The 25,597-nt window shown below is 39.4% G+C and overlaps 1 protein-coding gene across 2 annotated transcripts; it reads left to right on the forward strand.

Moving 5' to 3' along the window:
* Positions 1 to 375: 375 nt before the first annotated feature.
* On the forward strand, positions 376 to 25,597 carry Ing3 (inhibitor of growth family member 3). 2 transcript variants are annotated; one of them, XM_051175735.1, is made up of 12 exons: positions 376 to 543; positions 778 to 849; positions 3,156 to 3,256; positions 4,766 to 4,831; positions 15,484 to 15,580; positions 17,361 to 17,432; positions 18,229 to 18,315; positions 18,581 to 18,738; positions 19,231 to 19,424; positions 21,334 to 21,535; positions 23,234 to 23,272; positions 25,009 to 25,597. In XM_051175735.1, the coding sequence occupies exons 1-12, from the start codon at positions 516 to 518 to the stop codon at positions 25,123 to 25,125; spliced, it is 1,233 nt and encodes a 410-aa protein (XP_051031692.1). In that variant the 5' UTR covers positions 376 to 515; the 3' UTR covers positions 25,126 to 25,597. The 2 variants fall into 2 exon arrangements, with proteins under 2 accessions (XP_051031692.1, XP_051031691.1); XM_051175734.1 differs by having other exon boundaries at positions 377 to 543; positions 18,196 to 18,315.

Consider the following 25,597-nt stretch of genomic DNA (forward strand, 5'->3'; position numbering starts at 1 on the left):
CTCACAAACGGCGGGCTTGGAACCACAGCACAGAACAGGTGAAAAGTTGTTCCTAGTTGTGTCAGGCAGGCGCATACAACTCCCGTCATCCCCCTTGCAAGAAATCAACAAATAAACAGGGGCACCGCATTTCGGATTCTGGCGTAGCCATTTCGCGCAGGCGTGTGGTTTCTGTAGTTGCTACGCCTAGAGCTGACCGCATTGATGGATTCCGTTCGGGAGTAAAGGACTACATATCCCACAACACCACGGGGATCCGCACCGGCCTGCTGACGTCAGCGCTCCAGGCAGCCAATGGCAACGGCGGGCGGCAGTGAGGCAAGCGCCGTCAGGCGCCAAAGTGGAGCCTTTTTTTTTTTTTTTTTTTGCTTTTTTTTTTTTTTTTTTTTCCTTTGCCGGAGTCGAGCGGGTGCTGCTAGCGGAGGCGCCATATTGGAAGGGACAAAACTCCGGCGACAGCGAGTGACACAAATAAACCCCTGGACCCGTTCGTCCCCGCAGCAGTCAGGGTCGAGATGTTGTACCTAGAGGACTATTTGGAAAGTGAGTGCGCGGCGCCGGCGACGCGGCCGGCGGGATCCGCGGCGGGCGGGAGCGCGAGTGGCCGGGCGGGCGGGATGGCGGGAGGGAGGGGGAGCGGGGGATGTTTCTTTCTCACGGTAACTGGCAGCCTCGTTGTGAGCCGGGCCCCCCCTCCCGCACGCACGCACGCACGCGTGACGCCAGCGCGTACCTTCGCCGTTGGCCCCGCCCTCTGACGGACTGTGCCTTTGACAGTGATTGAGCAGCTTCCCATGGACCTGCGGGACCGCTTCACGGAGATGCGCGAGATGGATCTGCAGGTGCAGAGTAAGTGGCGCGCCTCCACGGCCCCGCGCAGCCCCGGCCTCCCTCGGGCATCGCCTGGCGGCTTCTCCGCGCTACTTTTCCCGGGCTGTTACAGCAGGCGGCTGGCACACCATTCCGTGTACACGCGGGGCACAGCAAACACGGTGTTTGTGTACTGCATGGAGATGACGACACTGCACCGCAGTGGAAACTCGCGTGGTTCCAAGAAGGTTTGCACCTGAGCCTGGATGTGGAACTTGCAGTTCCGCATTCGGGCTTAAAAGTTCATTATATTCCCAGTTTCTCCAGAGTAAACACTTAAAAGTCGCAGAGTCTCTGCGGCTCCCCAGGGAACCTAGTGGACTTGGAAGGCCGAACTTTGACAAGTTGCATGTTATGAAAGGCACTGAGAGCTGTCAACAACATGGTTATTTTCTCAGCCAAAACAAGTGACAGAAATAATTATTATGGAAATATTCCGATCTGCTCTTTTATAAAAATTTAAACATTCAGTAGGCTTCCCTGCCCATTTCTTTCTTGTTTTATCAACACAGCCACATAGCTCAGGCTGATCTCACACTCACTGTATATTCTTGTCTGGCCCTAATCTGTTCTTCCTGCTTCTGCCTGCCTAGCCACAGCTATAGCATTAGCCATCATACTAGCTCAGCTTTGATTTTTTTTTTTTCTTTTTTCTTTTTCTGTCAATCAGTGGTTGGTAGTTTTTGTATGTGACTTGTTCCCAAAATTAACCTTGCTCTTTTGAAAAGCCATATTGGAGGTGGGTCTTTTGCTTTCGTTTGCTAGGGGGTGTTTTCATTATCAGTCCCGCAGCCCCCTTACCCCGTTCTGTACCTTTTGTTCCCGAATGTACCTTGTACTTCTCTGGGTCATCTCTTGGAGCCCATAGCCCCATAGCCCGTCATTTACATGAGACAGGTGTATGTGTGATTTTCTTTCTTTTTTGACTTAGTATAGTTGCAGTAGTAAATATTTGTTAAAGCACATTTCAGAGGGGTTGATCAGAACTTAGTAGCAGATAGATTTGGGTTCACTTTAGTACATCACCAGTTTCTTGTCCGCCTTGGCTGCTTTGCTGCCTTGAGACATTTTTTTTTTTTTTTTTTTTTTTTTTTTGGTAATCTTCTGAGGATTTAAAATAATACATACAATTAGGATGTATAATACCCATTACAAATAGGTATAGAATAAAGGATTATTTAAAACATTTATAATCATTCAACTTTTTAAAACTCTGTGGTAGTTTGGATTATATATATATATATATATACACACACACATATATATATATATATATATATGTATATATATATATATATATATGAAAAACCGTGTGGTTTTTCAAGTTTACTTTTGTTTTTATAAACCTGGTGTTTTCTGAAGTTAAAAGTGATTATATATTAGGTGGGCAGTGGTGGTGCCAGCCTTTAATCCCAGCACATGGGAAGCAGAGGCAGGTGGATCTCCGTGAGTTCGAGACCATCCTGGTCCACAAGAGCTAGTTACAAAACAAAAAACAAACAACAGCAAAACAAACAAAAACAAAAAAAAAAAGAAAAGAAAAATAGTTATTATGTATTAACGAAAGTGGCAGCATGTCTATATGGACAAATGAACTGAAAGTAAGATTTTTTTTTTTAAATTAAGAGTAACTAGAATCTCAGAATCTTTTAAAAAAGTGATTATTCACAGAAGATCTTTAAATGAAGAATATAGTGAGCAAGTTTTTCTCTATTTCCGTAACAGAAAAATCCCTTTTACTTATTTGTCTTTTTTTAGCAGTCATCCACTAATGTCATTATTTTTGCATGGGCTTTTGGAAAGCCGTTGCACAGAATAAATAGCATGTGTATTGAGTGAGTGAGTAAATGGCATCTTAAGTGAATAAATGATTACACATTTCATACCTTCATACAACATGAAGTGATGGGGTGCTTGGTGCTGTGTTGCAAATGTTGACTGTATTGCCATTAATTTTATTAAAAGAGATGTGGACACTCTCCAGTAGTGCTCTCAGTAAGCAACTATGCTTGCCATTGGCTGATTTCAGTGCTGTGTTATTTGAGGGTTGTGGCATAGATCCTTTCCTGTGTGGCTGGCTCTGCCTTGATTATTGAAGATGTTTTGAAACAACAGAAGTCAGTACAGCTTTCTAAAACTAAGGTAATTAAGGCATTACTGTTTATAGAATAATGTGTATAAGCCACGAGCAAACTAAAGCAGTACATGCTGTCAAATCAAAGCAGTTTTCTTTTCTCAAATCAAAGCAGTTTGGTTGGCTAAGTGTGAAATTTTTATTATGCCAGATGCAATGGATCAACTAGAACAAAGAGTCAGTGAATTCTTCATGAATGCAAAGAAGAACAAACCTGAGTGGCGAGAAGAGCAGATGGCATCCATCAAAAAAGTAAGTGGAATACCATGGATGATTGTCACTCACAGTAGAGTCCTGGATATTGAGTGAAGGGACATTATGAGTGACTTTGGGGGGGGGGGAGCTTACTTTAGAGGAATGGTTCTCAACCTGTGGGTCGCGACCCCTCTGGTGGTGGAACAACCCTTTCACAGCGGTCTCCGAAACCGTCAGAAAACACAGGTACATCACCATTCGTCACAGTAGCAAAATTACAGTGCTGACATAACAATGAAAATAATTTCATGGTGGGGGGTCACCACATCATGAGGACCTATAATAAAGGGTTCCAGCATTGGGAAGGCTGAGAAGCACTGTGTGAGAGCTTCTTGTAATTGTTTCTGCGGTTCAGCTGGTGCTGGGACTTAGGGCTGTTCCACCCATTAGAGTGCAGCTTAGAGACACCCACTGAGTGTGCTGTGATGTAGAATCTGGTGTCTTCAAGGATGCATTAGAAGCACACCTTCAAAGACATGGCTTTGGTCCTCACTGCCATGCAGCTGTGTCAAGTCCTTTAATGTGAGGAAGAACACGTACCTATACCCAACCTGTGAAGGTTGTCTCTGTTAGGGGGAAAGTCCACATGTATAAAGAAGCAGTGGCCCAGGTGTGTGGGAGTTTAGAACTTGGGTATATAAGTCTAAAATTCACTGGCCATCCCTTCAACTAAAATGTTTTTTGGTGTAGCATAACTTGAACATATCCCTGCAAGTCTAGTGGTTTGTGGAAGCCCATAGGATACTTTTTTCTTTTTTAAAAAGTAATTTTTGTTTTTTAAACCATAATATGGAAAAACAAAACTACAGTTTGGGTGGTATGAATTTATACCTAATTTAAACTAGAGCTGTAGACCAATTAGATAGCAGAAACGTGTAGATCAGAATCCTTTCTATGACTGTATTTTTATTATTAAAAATTGGGGCTGGAGAAATAGCTTAATGGTTAAGAACACTGGCTGCGGTTCCAGAAGACCAGCTTATATTTCCAGCACCCACGTGATGGCTCACAACGATCTATAACTACAGTCTGAGTGGATCTGGTGCTCCCTACCCACGACTTCTGGGGACAAGTGGTACACATTACATACATGCAGGCAACATATACACATAAGATAAATATTTTTTTAAGTTGTATAAATGGAGTGTTGGTGTATTTTATTTGTTAGCTAGATCTTAGCTTTCTTTTGTTCTTTCATATATTTTTTTTAACACATCATCTCTTAGTAAAGAGGCTGGACTTGGCATAATTTCCTTTTGTCTTTTCTGAGACTTATTTGAACGTCATCTTTTAATTTTGACATTGCCCTTCTAATGTTCTCCCAACCACCCCATACCATGGGAGGCTTGCTATTGCTAGTATGAGATGACTGGATGGTAACTAGGTAGAATAATGAAAAGGCAGGAATATATATATATATATATATATATACATATATATATATATATATATGGATGTACGCACGCTAAAGCTACTAATGCATAAAATGAAAATATTTTTCCTTAGGACTACTATAAGGCTTTGGAAGATGCAGATGAGAAAGTACAGTTGGCAAACCAAATATATGATTTGGTAAGTAAAATAGTATGCATATTATTCAGTGTGTGCTAAAAGTCAGGATTTTGTTATCAATTTTATTAACTTAAATGTAAACTGGGGTGTTGCTCTCATGATCATATTTAATTTGAGAGTTCAGAGTCTGTCTTGAATTCCTTGGGGAAAAAATCTTAGAAGTCCTCAGTGTTTAGTTAACTATTAATAGGTCAAAAGCCACACATTTCAATAGGATTATTGTAAGACTGTGGGTGATATTTTTATCTCAGCAAGAATTAGCATAATTTAATTAACCCCTTTTCTACTATTTTGAAACTGTCTATGATAAAATGTAACTAAGAGTACTGTGTTAGTGAAGGCTAATTAAAATGAGAAAGACGGTTCCATGTTAAGGTTGTGCTTTTTGCTTTGTTGTTGCCATTTCTGTCTTACTGTTTTGTTTTGTTGTGGCCTGGGGGTGGTTATTTTATGTTGTGGTTTTTGAGAGAGAGGGAGAAGGAACATGAAGTTGGGAGGGTAGGGAGGTGGGGAGGATCTGGGAGGAGTCGGGGGAGGGGAAAGAATATGATAAAACTATATTGTATGTAAAAAAAATTTTAATAAAAAGAAAAGAAAAGGAAAAAAAAAGGCGTTTCTTTATTGCAATAGTAATTCTAAAAGTTTGGAATCACCAAGAAGAGAGTTACACATGCATTTGCTTCTCAAATTGATATTATGATGGTATCATTAGATGATATGAAACATCTGTTCTTAATGCAAAGCTTCTCCTTAAGTATGTACTTTAGGAAAAATTAATTTCTCTTTTTGTGTCAGAGTAAGTAGAAGCAGAAAAACAATGTTCACTTCTGGTTGACTTCAACTTTTACCTTTTATACTTTAATTTTGCAGAGTTTTCCAGATATAGTTTACCGTTGAAAAACTACATGCAAATAAAATGTTATTAGTGAACACAACACATGATAAAATGTTCTAATTTCATCTCTTTTTACTGGTGTTAAAATGCTCTAACCAAAAGCAGCGTAAGGGAGGAAAAGATTTATTTCACTGAGTAGGTTACAGTTCCTGATTGAGAAAAGTCAGGACAGGAATTTGAAGTAGAAACCATAAAGGAACTGTACTTGCTGGCTTATACAAACTCCTGCTCTGCTAGCTTATAGAACCCAGGACTGCCTGCCCAAGTAATGGTACCACCCACTGTGGATAGAACCCTCCCATATGAATTGACAGTCAAGACAGAACCCCACCCCCCAGACATGCTCATAGGCCAATATGATCTGGGCAGTTTATCACTCAGATGACTCTAGGCTGTCACGTTGACAGTTAAAGCTAACTAGAACAAAAGGTACCCACTGTATATATGATACATACAAATGCTTGCATTAAACTACAATATCAGTATCATATAAGAAAGTATGCTATTGTTTTTATGTAGTAGAGCTTTTACATTTTTAATTTTTTTTAAAATCTTGCTGGACTGACATGTAGTTGAAAGTTGCAAAAAAAGAAAAAAAGCAAAGCTTCCTTGGAAACCCATTATTTACTATTCTGAGGCTTCTTTGATGCTTAAGACCTTAGTTACTAAAGGTACAAGTACATCTTATAGATGAGTCATATCCTTTCTTATTATTACTTTACCTGTTTTTGTCCTTTGACAGTTCTATCGCATGTGTATAGTGAATTTTAGTCATCTTCACTTTTAGTTCTGCTCCCTCATCCCTACCTCCTGAAAGTGTCCCTGTTCTCAGGAAGCCAGCCTCCACTTTCAAGTCTTCCTGTGTGACCCACTTCACGTAGAGTTCTTTGCACAAGCATGGGCAGGAGGGTACTTCCTTCAGCATGGGCAACTTACCAGCAGCTCCATCACTGAAGAAAGTGTTACCTCACCCTCAGCAACCATTAACTGTCAACCCTCAGGGAGGGTGGGACCTATAGATCCCTCTGTTGTCCAGGTTCAATCTTTGCAAGTGACTACAATTGCAGTGAATTCGCCAGTACAGTGCTGTGGCATGTCCAAGAGATGTGGGTTTGGTTGCATATCTCCCTGTCTCATTTTATAGCAGACTGTTCCCCAAGCTTTGGAACGGATTATGTGGGTGTCCCTCATAGGGCTGAACATACCCTATCCTGTAGTCGTGGCACTTTGACCAATTAGAGTCTGCATTAACTGCCCCATACTGTAGTAGGAGGCTTCTCCGACCCAGGCTAAGAACAGCACTAAGGTGTACATATACATGTGGGTATTTAGGAGGAAATATGGCAGCATGACCATTTGACAAAGCCATAGTAGTAGGTTTTCCTCTAGGGCCTTTGACTCCCCAGCCGTGAGCTCTTGACCGAGTTTACAGTATTAAGAATGGTTCCCTCCCATGGAGTGGGCTTCAAATCCAGTCAGAAAGCTGTGTGTCACCCCCCTTAACTAAGTCTCATTTTTCAGCACCTTCTGTATCACTGCCATCTTCCGGTGTCCTCACGTGTTCTGATAGTCACCAGCTATCACTTGTAGCTAGCACAGTTGGGGATTCTAGGCAACTGTGAAGCTGGTACTCTGCATGCAGACTTGGTTTCACTTAATATTTGGACCCTTTCCTTAGACACCATGCATTATAGTCCTTGTGTTTCTTTTGTGTTATTTCAAAACAATTCCCTCATCTCCTACAAACGTCCCCTCTCTAGTCATGTGAGCTCACCTAACATTGACAAGAATATAATTGGAAGGCTTTTAGTGACTGCTTCTGCAATCATATCTGGGCCTGTCAGTTATTCAATGAGTCATCTGTCTATAGCTTTGCTTACTTACTGCCCCCTTATTCCTTCACGCTGCCGTCTGTCTGTCTGTCTATATCTCAGGTGGTATCTCTCCATATAGTCCAAGCTACCCTTGAACTTATGAATGTTGACTTTCTCTACCGTTCCTATCCTTTCTAATACCTTCTTTGACTTTGTTATATCATATATGCATTTTATACTTCATCTTCAGCCTCCGTTTTCTTTTTTTTTATATTTTCTTGTTTTCTGGCTGTACACCACAGCACATAAACATTTGCTTCTCCCTTATTTTTTAAAGACACTTTGGCATCTAAACAAATCCTTTGTGAAGCATAGTCTTTCTTCAGTTTCCTATTCAGGCTTTTTGATATTCTCATATCTCCTGTTGATTCCCAAATCCATTGTAATTTGTGTTCTCTATGCCAATGCTTTGAAACTTCAGTTGATAACTTCTTTATTTAATCCTTTGGGTACTTAGTCCTTTTGACTCTGTTGGAAAGTTGAATGCTGTTTACTATTCTTTTTTCATTAGCTCTTACGCTCATGTATTGAAGGCTCTACTAAAACACTGCTACCTTTGTGGCCTCTCTTTCATTCCTTGTCCAGAGGGCAGGGAAGATGAATTACCATACCATACAATAAATTGTTTGCCCAGGATCTCTTATACCTTCCACTTAAGTAGAGAAACACTTCTCAGTTACCTTTCCATGTGTCTCTTAGCTTCATAAACTAGCCAGCAGTTCCTTAAGCCTGAACATTTCACAGTTGCTGAGTCACATTTCCTGAGACTTTCCTCTCCCGGTCATTTTATTCACCAAGTAATTCCTCCCCACTTGTTTAGCCTCCTCTACTTCTAGTACTTTTTAAAAAAATTGAATGCAATTAGAAAGAATACACTATACATGCACTAAATATATAACTTACATTTTGACTAACTGTAATTTTGACGTATTGTAATCATAGGCCAGACAAGATAAGAGCACTGCTAGAAAACCCTCTAGCATCGTTTACAATGTCTAACCCTCTAATATATTCATCACTTGCTAGAAAGACTAGAGTAGTTTTTCTAAAATTGTTTCAGCTTTGATCCTTCTTAAAGTTTAAACTTTTTTTTTTTGGTTGTTTATTTTGTGAGTTTCATAAAGGAATACTATATTTTCATTTCTACCCTCTTTCTCTTCTCCCCAAGTCCTCCCATGCCCCCCCATTGCCTGTCAAATCTGTGACAACTTTTTAATTATTACTGATACATATAAACATGCATATGACCTGTCTGTCATTTATTGTCTATCTAAAATTTTTCTCTATGTATCTGAATGTGTGTGGGTAGCAGGGAGAGCTACTGAGTCTGTTTAGCATTGTTTATATATACATGCATTTTGGACTGACCACTTGGGGTTGGATGACCTAACAGGGAGCTTATTTTAGGAGGAAACTGATTTTTTATCAACTATTGATTTCCCATAGCTCTTCATCTAGGGGGCTGGTCTTTATCCATGTTGGCATGACCATTGGTATTAATTATGCAGATATTACTTATTGTTGAAATTTCATGGATGCAGTTTCCCTATTATGTTTAGACATTAGGTATCCTTGTTCTCCAGCACTTAAATCTTTCCACATACACACCCCTTCCATGATTTTCCCTGAGCTCTCAAGTCCTACCTAGCTATAAAGTTTATGAGCCATAACAATGATTGGCATAGCAAGAAAACCCCAATGCTGCAATAGTGGCTCTTTTATCTTGGGGGTGACCAGTAACTGTCTAATTAGATTTAAGGCCTGTTCATTAGGATGAAATCCATGCCTGATAGTGTAAACCTATCCAGATACTAATGGCTGGAAAGGTTATAGACCCTAGAGAGAGCCTACTGTTGTCATTTTCGTAAACCAACACAATTTGTAATTTTACCCTAAACACTTAGCCATAAACCCACACATAAGGGTAGCTCTTATTCCTCATCAAAGAAGGTTTGGGGTACAGATGGAGACTACTCCAGAGATCCACAGCTGGTCATATGCAGAGAATAAGTGACCGGGGTGCCCAGCCCCAGCTGATAAATCCATCATGATTATTCTAAAATACACGCTCATCATGCTGTGTCCTTGATTGAAATCCGTTGGCATTTTGTCCCCGATTTATTTTACTTGTTCTCCAGGGTCTTTCATTCTGTCTTTGCTCAGTTCTTTTAAAGTGTTCTTTCTAGTATGTTTTTGTGTTTTTCAGTTTCTTCAATTTAGGTAGGTTTTTTTTTTTTTTTTCTAATCCTATGATAATTGTGAAAGACTTCTAAAAGAAAATTTGTACAGCAAAAAGGGGCATTTAAAAATACTGAATCTTTAACTTGTCATGATGGCTCAGGCTGTAAGGACACTGTCCGCCAAGCCTGATGACCTGGATTTGATCCCTTGGACCTACATGGTGGATGGAGAGAACTGACTCTCCTAAGTTGGTCTCTGACCTCTATAGGCTTGTGGAATAGTTGAATAGACTTTACTGATCTGAAGGCTCAAAATGTGAAATGCTCCCCAGAGTTGAAGCTTTGTGGGTGTTGACATGTAAAAAAAAAAAAAAAAAAAAAAAAAAAAAATTCCCATCTGATTTCCTATGATAATTACAGGCAAGACAAGCTATGGATATTCCCTCTAGATTATGTGTATATGTGATGGAAATGAAGTTTGTGTTGAGACTTGATTCTGTCCTTAAGATTTCTTAGTATTACATGTAACCCTCCCTAAACCTAAAACACCGCTGCAGTCCTCTGCATACATTTCCAGTAAGAGGCACTGAACCTGTCTATAGTCTGAGTTCATGCTTCAATGTTTTATAGAAAATGGGATTTCATTGTACTCTTTCACACTGTAGTATTTTATTTGTTTTTAACATCAGTAGTATATGTCATTTATTAAGGAAAGAAACCATCTTGTGCATCTACAAATGAACATCTGAAAACAAAACAAACTACCTTGTTAAATAATTTCCTAAAATCCTAATACATAAACACTCATTAACTACTTATTTATATTCCTTAGACAAATACCACTGTCTAAGAAGTATTATATTGCAATTTCCAATAAAGTGGATTTATGTGCACTCTGCTAAAATTGGAGCTTTTAGTTAATGCTTGAGTGCTCTTCACAGTCTGGTGTGGCCCAAAACCTTTGAACATGTTTCTGTGTATATATCCTGGTCTGTCCCCGAGATCTTCAGACCCACATTTTACCTATGAAATTGAGCATTCTCCTCCTGATCCTCTAATTAAGGACATAATGTTACGTGAGCCTGAACTTTAATTTGTCTTCTGTCCTGTTGTCTTTCTGGAAGATGGTTAGCTATAGCTTTTATTCCAAGGCCTCAGATACTTGGTTCAGCCAAAGGAGAATAGTTCACATTTTCATCTAGTCATATAATTTACGGATGTAAAGAACCATTTGTATGATTTATCAGATGATACTTTACTGTCACTACTCCCCCCACACACACCAATTTACTTTTTTCATTATAGCAAAACCCTCTCTTGGAAGGGACTTGCCTTTCACTGCTGTGAGTTTTCTCTTAGAACCTAATAAATTGTTTACTCTTTAAGGTCAAGCTAGATATCTAAACTAGAAATTTTGACTTAAGTAATTAATCATATAGATTTTTTTTTTAAAAAGTTACATGTAAATTTAATTTTAGGTCTATCAGTGACACATTGTAAAATCTGAACATTGAAAAAGTGGGAGACTCAAAAGAGAAAATACTCTAAAATATTAAGGGATAGGTTTTGTTGTTGTCTTATACAAAGAGGGCAAGTGACAAAATTCTTTATGGTCATGAATATGCTAAATAATGTTTTCTTTGCCTCAGAAAGATTCTGGAAAAAGACAGTAGTTTAAATTTGGCCATTGTGGTTGGGGTTATGGAATGATTTGGAGCTAGAACAAGAGAGTTCTTGTAGATATCATTTCTTGCTATCTAATCAGTGATAAGACTCTATGTTTAGCTTTCAGTTTGGAATCTGTGACAAACACAAAATCTCTGCTATGTAGACCAGTACCCTCTTTATTATTGTAAACCAGCCTTACAGGTTCAAATATGTGTGGTGGAATGGCACACTCTACGACCTTGCTGTGCCCGATACCTGTGTGCGCACTGCAGTGAGCAACAATAACAGGTCCATGCCTACCTGTGTGGTGTAGGGAAGATGTGATTTCAGCTGTGTTCAGCATTTTATAGCCCTTCACTACTGCTTACATTGCTGTGTCTTGGGGGTGTTAGTAAAAGTTAAATCTTCTAGTCAGCCTACTTTCTGACATCTAACTTTATTTTAGTAAGCATAGCAATGATAAATTTAAGAAAAATAATTCGCATTGCCCAAGAGTTGCTTATAAAGTAATTGCTTTCAAATGGAGAAGCCATTTCCAGAGCTGCACCCTCAGGGTGGTTACGGCCTCTCTGCCTGCTGAGGGAGAAATTAGTTTTGAGAATTTTTAATTCTGTTGCTTCTTCTGAGCCACCTAGTGAACTTCTTCAGTAATATATGTAATAAAATGATTTTAAGTAGAGAGCTAGGATGAATTAAGTGTATGGTGTGGGGAAACGCCTTCATATCACTTTAGACGACCCTCCCAACTGGCATCCCAGCATTCTCCCTCTCTATTCTTTATATTACAAGCTAGACCATTTTTTTCTTCTACTCTAAACACACTGCTCCATACATACTGTCTCTATATTGTGTGTGACTACTCTTTTCCATTATTTAAATACAACGTGCTCTGTACTAAGTCCTTCATACCTTCCTGTCCACCACACACAGCTCAGTATCACATTATTGCATCTTTTGTTTTTGTACTACTTAACCACTCCCTTCGGACTGATTCTTACTTGCTGCAATTACCCTGTATCTTCTGGAGGTCTTTATTATGTTAAAACATTCTTGTGGGTTTTGATTTGTTTGCTGTATTCTAATTTCTATGAAGGCAGGGGTTTTTCTCAGCCTTCACATGCCCTCCATTTAACCTAGTGCCAAGTATATACTAGAAGCGCATTGTTTAATTTTAGATAAATTGATGGAAGGTTTCCATTGTGTTAAGTGTTTCAGAATGAAATTATTTCATTATTCTGAGCTTCCTTGAGATTACATTTTGACAATGAAAGAGGCACCATATTGTTGAATAGTGGCGATCTGTGGTCATCCTTTTGTTGAAGGGGAGATTCCATTAGAGGTTACTCAAAACTTACCTGTATCCTATGAATAGGAGTAAGTATCTTGAACATATAACACCAGAATTCTTTAAATGTTGTGACTGTGACTTCTGTCTAACTCTGAAGAGTAATTTTCATGTAAATATTAAGTGATGACTCAACTTTAAATGGCTGAAAAATTATAAAATAGTACGCTAAAGGCTGTGCTAACGTGCCAATTTTAAGTAATAGGACAGTGTTACTAGTTTTGCTATTTGAATTATGTGTCTCTGAGTTTAAAAACAAAACAACAGTTGGTTCCTGTACACCATTTCAGAAGGCATCAGATACAAATGATAAAGTATAATTTGTTATATATATAGTAAAAATTTGAAACTATATCTGTATTACAAAAGCCGTGTAACTTTAGGTGTGTTACTTAACTGATCTGAACCATGGGTTTTTTTTTTTTTTTTTTCCTTATAAAATTGGAAAGAGTAATGTCTTAAAGTTTAGGGTGAGTACATCTATCCAGGCTATTTTTATGTCACCTTGACACAGACTAGATAGAGTCATTTTGGAAGAGGGAACCTCAGCTGAGAAAGTGCCCCCCACCAGACTGGCTTCTAAGCAAGGGTCTCTATTATTGTGAAGAGACAAAGGACCAAGGTAACTATTAAAATAGAAAGCATTTGGTTGGGGCTTGCTTACACCTTCAGAGGCTTAGTCTGTTATCATTGTAGCAAGCTGGCAGCATATAGGCAGGCCACTGGAACAGTAGCTTAGAGGTACATCCTGATCAGTGTGCAGAGAGACAGAGAGATAGACACAGAGACAGAGAGAGAGACAGAGAGACTAAAGCCCACCTCAGTGACAGACATACTTCCTCCAACAAGACCACACTTCCTATAATCCCTATATTCCTTTCAAACAGTTGTACTCCCTGGTGACTAAACATTTAAACACATGAGCCAATGACTGGGAGGACGTTCTCATTCAAGCCACATCAGCAAGACTGAGACACCTTTCTCAGTTGCACACGGGAGGGCCCTGCTCACTGTGGGTGGTGCTGGTGGTCCTCAGTGCTCTATGAAAGCAGGCTGAGCAAGCCCTGAGTAGCAAACCAGTAAGCAGCACCCCTCATGGCCTCTGCATCAGTTCCTGCCTGCAGGTCCCTGCTAATGGACTAGAAGTTGTCAGTTAAACTCTTTCCCCCAACAGCTGCTTTTGGTCATGGTGTTTTATCACCGGGACAGGAAAGTAACTTAGACAACATGCAAAGCACAGAGCACAGTGTTGCTCTGACCTCAGGAGCATCGGACCTGCATCTTGTGTTTGGCTGGTGTTTTCCTCTTCCTCCTTGTGTTAGAAACAAAGTACTTAATTGAACAAAGGAATTTTTTTTCTTCATTTTATGTTGTAGTACATTGGGGTGTTTGTAAGGAAGCCATTCTTGTTTGTGTGGTTTGGTTGGTTAATTTGCTTTGTTGTTGTGGGGTGGGGGTGGAGAAGGGGAGGGGAGGGGAGGGAGGAGAGGAGGAGAGGGGGAAGAGGAGAGGAGGGGAGGGGAGAGGAGAGGAGAGGAGAGGAGAGGAGAGAGAAGATTTCACTGTGTAGCTCTGACTGACCTGCAACTCACTATGTAGACCACGCTGGCCTGGAACTCAGAGATCCCCTGCCTCTACTTCCCAATTAAAGGCATGAACCACCATGCCCAGCAACCGCTTGTTTTTAATTGTGCATATTTGGGGTTATCTGTTATGTGGGTTTGTGCACATGAACACAATGCCCATAGTGACTGGAAGAGGGCTGTAGGTCCCCTGCAGCTGGAGTCACAGTCGGCTGTAAGCCACTCCGTGCGGGAGATAGGTAACTAACCTCTCTCCGGTGGGTACCTACCCTCAGGTGTGCTCCTAGACCATAAGCATTTCTAACCACTGGGCCATCTCTCCATTCTCTGCTGTCTTTAGTCTTTCCAGTGATCCAATGAGGCTAGGTTTTGAAAGAAAGATCTTGTCAGTGTTGTGATGAAAATACATTTCAAAGAATTTGATAGATTATTTTTTTAAAAATAGAAGATTGGAAAGATACTGGAAAATGTTTAACATTAATCTTACAAATGTATTAGGACATTACTAGTTGAAAGGATCATAATTTTCCTAAGTTATTGAAAAGATCTATAAGTAAGTATCATAAAATAAAATTTGCCATCATAACTATGGCAGTACTATTACAAATAAAACTGTTTTAACCAAGCTTTTTCAGAAATGAAGAATTTTTTTTTTTAGCTAAAATTCCCTTTTGCTTGAGCCTTTACACAATGTTTGCAGTTACAGTGGTTACCTCCCATGTAGCACTGATGATTCTTGTCCCTTTGTTAATTGAGGGTCTTCCCTTTGTTAGTCAAGGGCAGTTCTGTATGGTGCTGTGGATGGCTCCCAGGTAGAGTTTAGACAGAGGCTAACTTAGGCACATTTTGAAATGTTACTTTGTCCCCCAGCTCTCAGAACTGGCATTTCTTGGATTTTCATAGCCCCACTTCTGAAAACTGGTCATAGAACATTTTTTTTAACATATTTGAGCCTATTAGCCTAGCAAGCAAAGATGTACGTTGGTTGGCTTGCTTAAACGCATGAAGCAGATTTGCTGAAAGAAACAAAGATTGACGTTTCCTCATTAAACTGTAGCCTAGCAGGGTCCCAAATTTTGATGTCATCTTTTATCTTCTTTGAAACAGGTAGATCGCCACTTGAGAAAACTGGATCAGGAACTGGCTAAGTTTAAAATGGAGCTGGAAGCTGACAATGCTGGGATTACAGAAATATTAGAGAGACGTAAGTAAAATGTATGGTTTTCCATCTGTTTTGGAGAGTTAGCTATGTCAGTCACCACGGAGACATTTTCTCACAGGAGCCTTTCAAGTCATGCATGCCCTTTGGTGGATGGTGGCCTCTGGGTCTTACAACCTGGAAACACTGAGAGAGAGAACGCAAGATGGCACCCTACTCTTTCTCTATGAAAACATACAGAATCTTTTCCTTTTGTGTTGTTTTCACTGGAGTCCTTGGTGATGAGTTTGCGAGTCCACATTTGTCGCTCCTTCCATCTTTAATATCTGTATGTGCTAATGTGGTCAGTGGTAAGAAGGAATCGGCAAAGAAGCGCCGGTGCCCAGAGTGATTGGGTTTTACCCCCTAGGAACTTCTTGACACTTTGTCTCACCTGTGTACACTGAGGTTTCTGTTGGTTCCGTAGCACTTGCTCTTCTGTTTCCAAAATCTCCCCTTGTCAGGATAAGTCATGCTAATTTATTTATTTTACTAATTTTTTTTTTTTCCTGCAAGATTTAACTTGAAGTTCTCTAACTCAGTACCAAATACTTTCTGGGCTTAACTCTGGAGACTTCCTCAAAATGTGAACCAGCTCAAGACCTCTGGTTTTAACTGATTTAGGATCTCTTCCAACCTAAATAGGTGAACTAAGAGCAGATAGTTTGGTAGTAGGGTCAGATTAGGTAGGTAGTCACTGAGTGTTGAAGGAGAGTCCTATGAGAATTCAGTTATAGGGTTGCAACAGGGTGTGTACCTTGGAACATTCACCAGTCAGAACTTGTTCCTATGTCTACTGCAGATAAGCTCCGTGTTTACCAGACACGTGAGGCTCATCTGGAGAAGCTAGGCATGTGCCTGTTAGTGAGAATTGCATTTTTATATTTAAAAGAAGATCATCACTTCACATAATTATCCTCTCTATTGGGGCTACCTTTATTCTGGAGGAAACCTATATGAGGGTAATAGGTATTAAAGGGCAAAATGAAATATTGTATAGCTGCCTTTGAAGTGTGTTTTCTTTCTTTGGTTTGTTTGTTTGTTTTTGTTTTTCCTTTTGGAAATGCTGGTGGTAACTGTGAATAACAATAAACTCATGCCTACCTACTCACTGCTGCCTGAAGGTTAATAAAACATCTACTCCAAGGACAAAGATTTGAAATGGAACCAAAAAAAAAAAAAAAAAAAAAAAAACTGCTCCATTTTGCCCCCTGACAAGATTTTAACTCAAGGGATCGTGAATTAACTGAGAGAATTTATGTAATATTTTAAAGTTTGGATTTTAGGAATTCTACCCTCTACTTTTTTGCAAGCAAAATCTTAAGTTCTTTTCTGGAGTTGTCAGCACCACATTTTGTATTCATGATTGAGGGAGTTTCTTTGTATGCAGTAACACCTCTATCCCTAGACCTTCAGGGTTACCTATTGAAAGGTCCTCAACTCTGTTACTAGATTGAATTTTTTAGCTTTCGCCATCAGGACAGCTGTAATGCCCCTGTTCCTGTTTATGTGGTACCCAGAATCAAAGATTCCTTAAGTAGATATTCGCATGCCTTGAGCTCTTGTGGATCAAAGGTGAACACTGAGAAATGAGTGTTACTGCTTAGAGGGAGGGTTGTTCGGGATGAAAGTGAAGGTCATGACCCTCTACATGACTAGCTAAAATGATATGCTATGCACCAGAGCTTGGCAGTTATCTGTGAGGGGACACATTGCTTATGGTTGGTTGATGTGTAAAGTCCTATGGTGACATTCAATCCTTGCTTGTCTCTGTGCTTTTCTCTAGGATCTTTGGAATTAGATACTCCTTCTCAGCCAGTGAACAATCACCACGCTCATTCACATACTCCTGTGGAAAGTAAGTTTGATTCAAGTACAATTTAAAACTCATTAATGTCATGTATATGCCTCTTATTAGCTCCACATAACCAATTGAGAAATATCCTTCCCTTTCCCTTTTTAAAAACTACATTTTTGTCACAGTTGACTTTCCCATTTAAGCAAAGTGTTTTTAATCTGAGAATAGGTAGTCTTTTCTATAAATATAGAGGCAGAATATATAGAAATACCAGCAGCATCTATCAGCTTCCTATAGACCTAGGGAGTATCATGGATGACCTGAACTGTATTTCTTCATATGGCTACGACTCTGTCACCTTTGACTTTCTGTGCTTAGCCTAATGTTTAGCATGTGATATAGTCTCACTACTAATGAGTTGATGGAGTTGATGAGGAAAAGAATTGTTTGATACATAGCTAGTTGATGGTGTTGCTATATTTTTTGTTTTTTACGAGAAGAGTGATAAATTAAAAGCTATTCTGAATAATAGGCAATATATTAAAACGGACTTCCTCTCATGGTATATGTGAAACCATAGTGCACCATGGGTTGTCTTTAGTATTCTGCTCCTATGGTTTCTAAAGTCCCTGAAGTGTCTCCTCCTTTGGTGAAACACATGGTATAGGCTGTTTGCTTGTCCATTCCTTGGTGAGCATAATGGCCCATTTTTGGGGAAGCCAGATCATAATTGTACTGGTTTTAAAGAGGTGGAAGGGTTGCTAATGACCTGTCTGTAGTCCTCTAAAGTTTAAAATTGTGTGAATTCTTTCTTTTTATTCAGAAAGGAAATATAATCCAACTTCTCACCATACAGCAACAGATCATATCCCTGAAAAGAAGTTCAAATCTGAAGCTCTTCTGTCCACTCTGACTTCTGATGCCTCTAAGGAGAACACACTGGGTAAGTTTGGTCTTCAACGTGATAATCCCCTTGTTTTGTTTGTGTTGGAGTAAAGGCATAGAGAAGCACTCAGGATTATAATTCACACCTGTGTTACCTGGTTAAAGTCTGCATGTGGATGGAGAACAGAAAAGACAATAATTGGCTTCCATTTTGCAGTTGACTTGATCCCTGAAACACCCGAAGAATTTAAATATGCTGAAAAATAGGGTATTTTAAGCTCAGTAACATTATGTTCACCGAAACCATTTTTATTTCTTTACAGGTTGTCGAAATAATAATTCCACAGCTTCCTCCAACAATGCTTACAATGTGAATTCGTCCCAACCCCTGGCATCCTATAATATTGGCTCATTATCTTCAGGGACTGGTGCAGGGGCAATCACCATGGCAGCAGCTCAAGCAGTGCAAGCAACAGCACAGGTGAGAAGTCAGAGGTTTAGAGGCAAACGTTACCTTTAGCTCCTGTCCTGGGCAACCCCCAGTAGGAACCACTAGGTGGGAAGAGATGGCTTTAAGACGTTGCACGGTTTCAGTTTGAAGTTGGCTTTTGGGCAAAGTGGTGTTTTACTAATGCAAGGGGCTGTTGGGTAGAGAGTGGTGCATCGTGCGTTATCACACGCCAGCCTTCTCCCAGTCAATGCTCAGGTAGCCTTGTTCTCATTGTGAGGACAATTACTGCTCTTTCTGCACATCGGGCCTTCTGCTGGATTTCTGTTGGCTGCATTTAGTTCATTTCTGTAGTGTGCACACAGTGTTAAGTTAAGAAGTTCCATTTCCCATAGTTTTTCTCAATTTAGCATAAAAATGGTTTAGAATCTTTACATGAAATGACTTAGATAGCCATAACTTGTATGCTTAAAAGAGAAATCTGTATTTACATATATTAATGCTGCCAATGCATGTCTACTTAAGATGAAGGAAGGACGAAGAACATCCAGTTTAAAAGCCAGTTACGAAGCGTTTAAGAATAATGACTTTCAGCTGGGGAAAGAATTTTCCATGCCCAGAGAAACAGCTGGCTATTCCTCCTCATCGGCACTCATGACAACCTTAACCCAGAATGCCAGTTCCTCAGCAGCTGACTCAAGAAGTGGCAGGAAGAGCAAGTAAGTTTTGTAGTGCAAGTGTGCACCTTTGCTGGGTGCTATTTGCATGGAGCCTCAGCTGGGTCTCTAGGAATTAACTAAGGCAGGGTGCAGTGGCCCATGCTGACCACTAGGGTGGGCAGATGGCTGTCTGCACTGCCTGACCTTGAAGGCCAGAAGTGTTTGTCGTTTGTAATTTCTTTTGAGTTTGTGTGTAAGTGACTTCTTTTTACTTTCGTTTGTTCTTTAAGATAAACAATTTTATGGTACTGTTTCCATTTTTAACTTAGACATTTCATGGTTAATTAATTGTGCCCCAGGAAGTTTTTTTACATAGGATCTTTCGTTTTAATTAACAGTGAAGCATCTAAACTTTTGCTACTGTCCTCAAAATTGATTACATGAAAAAAAAAAATTGGTATGTGAGAGACTCAGGGTGATTGTGTGAACTGTGAAATTGAAAATTTACCATGTGCCACTGTTCATCTATGGTAATAGATATAGGAGAAATTTATACAACTGAAATTCAAGCCAGGCACGATGGTGCTCGTTTTTAAGCCTAGCACTTGGAAAGCAGAGGCAGGATGATTTCCTCAAATTCAAGGCCAGCCTGATCTATATAGGGAGTTCAGTTCAGCTAAGGCTACACAGGAGACCCTGTTTTCTGAAGATAAAAAAAAAGGTTCAAGGGCTAGGCCAAAAGAATTGATTATCTCACAGAGAAACAGCCCACAGAATTAACTACCCAGGGCTCATAGGGGTTCAGGGAGACTGATCCTACAATCAGGGAGCGTATATGAGTCTGACCTGGGTCCTTTTCATATATGTTATCATTGTGTAGCGTAGTGTTCTTGTGGGAATCCTAACAGTGGGAACAGAGGCTGTCTCTGGCTCTTTTGCCTGCTTTGGGAACCCTTTTCCTCCTGCTGGGTTGCCTTGTCTAGCCTTAATATAAGGGGATCTGCCTAGTCTTATTGCAACTCCATATACCCTGTTTGTTTGGTAGCCCTGGGAAGCCTGCCCTTTTCTGAAGGGAAATGAGGAGGAGTGGATTTGGGGAAGAGGAAAGGGGAGGGTCAGGGGCTGGGAGGAGAGGAGGGAGGGAAAACTCCTGTTGGGATGTAATATGTAAGAGAAGAATAAAGAAAAAAGACAAAGGAATTATTTAATCATTGTATTTTAATTTTATTTTTAAATGTATTGCTTCTCTACAAAATTCCTAAAAGAATAATCAATGTAAAATATCCACAGAACAATTATATATATTAAAATTTATAAAATTGGTCAAATTTAGTTTAACTCTTTATAATAAGCTTCTGCATTTTAGAACTCTAGAATAGAGTGAACAATTCATGAATTTTGACAATCCCAGCTCCATGATCTATATTTGGTAGGCATAGGCCACATTCCCCTGATGTTAGAAGGATTTTTACCAAATACTCAGACATGTTTATATTTAGGGTTTTGATGACAACTGTTCAGTTTCCTGTGAAAATATGATATGAGATAGTATAGCTATTATTCTTGAACACTACCAAAACTTTTAAGCCAATAATAAATAGTAACTGTAATTTAGAAATTATTTTTAAAAGTTGAAAGCCTTTTAAGAGAATTTTCTTTTATTTTTTTTAAATAGAACATTTTAAAAGTATTTTTCTCTCAATATTTTTATTCTCCAGAAACCAAAAATTGTAAATAAAAATAAATATAAAAAATTTAAAATATTTAAAATATAAAATAAATATAAAAAAAATAAAAATAAAAATGTTGCTTTTCTTTGCTCTGGGAAGTTGCTTCTGAATGAGATTCTTTAACGTAGCATCAGGCATCACTGTGTACTTTTCTTTCATGTCTGTTAATAGGAGTCACTCTTAGACGACCTCTTGTGATGAGCAAATAAAGCTGATCGTTCTTTAATTTTTTTTTCCAGAAACAACACCAAGTCTTCAAGCCAGCAATCCTCCTCCTCCTCCTCTTCCTCCTCCTCCTCCTCTTTATCTTTATGTTCGTCATCTTCAACTGTAGTACAAGAAGTCTCCCAGCAAACAACAGTAGTCCCCGAATCTGATTCCAACAGTCAAGTTGACTGGACCTATGACCCAAATGAACCTCGATACTGCATCTGTAATCAGGTAAAAGTCTGCTGCCTGTTTATAAAAGTGCAGTCTGTGTAAACAAGAAGGAAGAAAACTGTTCCATTTGCCACACGTGTTTTTATTCTAGCTAATAGCAATAGTAACTTATTTGTATAGTTTTCCTCTTATAAAAGTAACATATTTGCTGAAAGTACCCTAAATATAAACGTGAGTTAGACAGAATGTCAGCCTTCCAATACAACCTGTGGTGAGACACTTTGATGTCACACCAGTGTGTAGCTTGCTATATGTTGGCTAGTGTAATATACTAGTAGCCAAGTGGTTAATCCAGCAGAAACTCATCTCATGGTTCTGGAGGCGGAAATCCAAGATGATGGTGCTTGTTGAGTAGGTTCTTGATAAGACCACTTATTTAGTTTGAAAACAATTGCCTTTCAACTGTACATCCATGAATCAGAGACAGGACACCATACTGAGCAGATATGCAAGCATGTGCCAGCTTCGTTGTTCCTTCTCATCAGATAATGGCTTTACTTAACCATAACTACTCCTCACTCTTCGGTTATAGGAGGTTATGGCTTCAAAATAGGAATTTTGAAGGAATACAAACATTCATTCCCTAACAGTTATATACACATAATATGTGTGGGTGTGTTATGTTTGTATGTCTATGATATAATTATCTTTTGTTCACTAAAACAAAGTTCTTTTTAAATTTTTTTTCAAAGCTAGCTCTTTTGCTTTATACCATAATTCATTTAGTCTGTACCTAGCTGAAGATTATGTTATAGTTTTCATTTCTTTTAAATCACAAATATTATAAACATTATTTTTTTAAGATTTATATATTATGTGTACAGAGTTCTGCCTGTATGTATGCCTGCAGGCTAGAAGAGGCACCAGATCTCATTATAAATGGTTGTGAGCCACCATGTGGTTGCTGGGAATTGAACTCAGGAGCTCTGGAAGAACAGCCAATGCTCTTAACCTCTGAGCCATCTCTCTAGCCCTAAACATCATTTTTTTTTATGTAATTCCTTTTATACTAACTTTATATTAATCCATTCAAGTACAATGATGTTATAAATGTTTGATATAGTCTACCAAGATACAGATAAACATATATATCCTAAAATTAATATGCATAGCATTCCCTAAAGCCCAGTCTAGCACTTATTAAATTTTTCTTAAATACAATGCACCAATTTGAAAATTTTGTATCACATGATCATTTTAGTTGGCTTTAGTATGTGTGCCTTTTAAAACCTTTTTATATTCTTATAAATTAACTTTTACCAGAGCTGGCTGTATTTTCTGTTGTTTTGTTATATATGTTATTAATGTTTTGAGGGGCTCTATCTCAAAACACTATGCGGAGAGTCATTGAGGATACCTGCCGTCCGCCTGTCTCCCTCTGGTCTTAGTAGCAGACTCAGATGACCAGTTGATGCAGTGACCCAAGAGGAATAAAACCCATCACTTGATAGATAGCCAGAAAGAAACTTCACAGTTTCACCATGAGGACTACCCTCACAAATCTGACTCTCTGGGCATGTACTCTTGCCTTATCCCATAGTCTTTTAAGAAAGACACTAAAAAAACCTACCATGTTCCCAACTCCTTTGCTGTATTTCTAGTGAGTTTCTCTCTGTTCTCTGACATCATAAACACCTAATTTAGATTAGATACTTGTTACACAGTTGTAATAATTTTGTCTAAATTTCTTTCCATTAGGTATCCTATGGTGAGATGGTGGGATGTGATAACCAAGATGTAAGTATTACATTTTCTGTTCTGGAATGTGAAAAGTTGTAGATAATTGAATATTTGTCTTATTAACTGTATCTTCCAATCTGAAAATTGGATTTTTGTTTATGATAACTACATTATTGTAATGGGAGCATCTACATGTCCATAGCAGGACTATGTCCCTTCATGAGTTCCCTACTTAACAGTTTTCAAGGTAGTGTCACAGTGTTAGGTTCAGGTTAAATTCTCAAGATTTACTTCTGGCAATTCTGAGTGCTTTCTTTTCTTTCTGCTAAGATACTGTAAGTCGAGGCCGTTTAACCACATTGAAGAAATGAGACTTTAAAGCCCTACATTCTTGTAGGTAGATGGTACCTGGGAATAATGAAGACCTAATGTGGAGTTGTTTCTCTCTCAGTATGTCAGCATTCAGCTTCCCTCCACCAGGGACTTATGCTGGTACAGGCCATCTCTGATGGGAAAATGAGAGGCGATTGGAAGGAAGGCCCTCCTGCTTCCTCTATTAGGAAGTGTATCGGTTACTTGATAAGAGTGCCCTCTTGCAGAATAATTTATGGGAGGGAAAAGGTTCTTTTGGCTTACAGTTCCAGAGGGATACGGTGCATTGTGGCATGGCAGCAGTAGTATGTGGTTGGCCTGGCAGTCAGGAAGCTGCCTGATACTGAATAGCACACCGCACATGGGAAATAGAAAGTGAGACAGATAGCAGAAGTGGTAGCAGGGTATAACACCTCAAAACCTATCCCCAGTGAAGGATTTCTAGCAAGTCTCCGCCTCGTAAAGGTTGTAGAAACCTTCCTAAACAGCTGGGGACCAACTGTTTAAACACAGGAGATTATCAGGGAATTTCATACTCAAACCACACAGGGACTTAATTTTAGTTAACTGCCTTATAGAAGATCCCCTGTTTGTGCCCCTCTTACTTGAGATCTATAGCAGTGGTCATGCCAGTAGCATTGGGATCCTAATCTTAAGGGTGGACTTGTAAAGTAGTCTTAAGGTTGCCTTGATGCAGTGATAGCCACGTATGTTCTCTCCCTGACAGGGTGGGTACAGTGTGTTCTTTCTATGGGCACAAGCCTTCCCCAGGTGCCCTGTGCAGTCACTTGTGTGTATGGGCAGATGGGAGTTCAAATCAGTGCTCCCCCTGCATTTCCAGAGCACCACCCTGTTAGGTTCCTGGTGGCTAGTGAGGATGCTGACTGACAGCCCATGTCCTCCCCCGTCCCTCTGCTCCCTCCAGTGGAGTGAAGGGTTTCTGAATGTTTCACAGAGGATTTTTCCCCACACCTCTGAATAGAGCACCAGAAAAGAAGTATAGCCACCCCACTTTAGTTACCGCTAGGTCATTCCACTTCCTAGGAGAACAATTATGTCGAAATATCTTTAAATCCTTAACGCATGTCCCTCCTTCATGTAAGATCCATCTTCTTTTGTCCTTGGAGCCTGGTTCTGCCTGGCTGTCCAAGTTGATGACACCGAGTGAACGTTCATTCTTTCATGTTCCGGTTGTAAAGTCTGTGAGCCTCCTTTCTGTCAAAGAAGCATCCTTTTTCTGTGCCTTCATTTCTGCACCGGTCAGCAGGACTCAGTAGCCTCCAATACACGGCCAGGATCCAAACACTACAATTGCACAAATCTAATTTTGTTCAAATGGAACACTTTGTCTCCTGAGTACTTTTTACTATCTTTTCTTCCGAAGCACCAACACTTTTATTATTTTTTACTTTGTTTTCCAGTGTCCAATAGAGTGGTTCCACTATGGGTGTGTCGGCTTGACAGAGGCACCAAAAGGGAAGTGGTTCTGCCCGCAGTGCACAGCTGCCATGAAGAGAAGAGGCAGCCGGCACAAATAGATGCTTCACTGGAGGAAGGAAGAGCTTCAGCTTGCCATCTTATACAGGACTCTAGGATGAAAGACACGAGAAAGAAAAGACAACTCATTTCCAGGCAACCACTTAAAGGATTTACATAGACAATCCCATAAGATCTTGAACTTGAATTTTATGAGTTGTATTTTAATAATGTAAGTAAATTATTTATGCACTCCTGGTGTGCTATGAATATTATTCCAGTTAGCCTTGGATTATTTCTGTGGCCAACATATGCAGACTTTGTACTCCTCAACCATTTTCTCAAAGTAATGGGCATTCTATAATTTAAACTTCAAAGAATTCCAACGATGAAGATTTTAAGAAAGTATTTTATATTTAACAGGTATATTCTGCTGCATGTACTGTACTCCAGAGCTGTTATGATGTTACACTGTATATAAATGGTTGCAAAAAAAAAAAAAAAAAAAAAAAAAAAAAAAAAAAAAAACAAAAA

This window comes from Phodopus roborovskii, unplaced genomic scaffold (genome assembly GCF_943737965.1).
Source record: "Phodopus roborovskii unplaced genomic scaffold, PHOROB, whole genome shotgun sequence".
NCBI classification, from domain to species: domain Eukaryota; kingdom Metazoa; phylum Chordata; class Mammalia; order Rodentia; family Cricetidae; genus Phodopus; species Phodopus roborovskii.

Coding starts and splice junctions, on each gene's coding strand:
- Ing3 (XM_051175734.1), top strand. CDS start 516: ATGTTGTACCTAGAGGACTATTTGGAAA. Junction 15,581..17,360: donor TACAGAAATATTAGAGAGAC/GTAAGTAAAATG, acceptor GCTTTTCTCTAG/GATCTTTGGAATTAGATACT. Junction 18,739..19,230: donor CAGTGCAAGCAACAGCACAG/GTGAGAAGTCAG, acceptor TGTCTACTTAAG/ATGAAGGAAGGACGAAGAAC.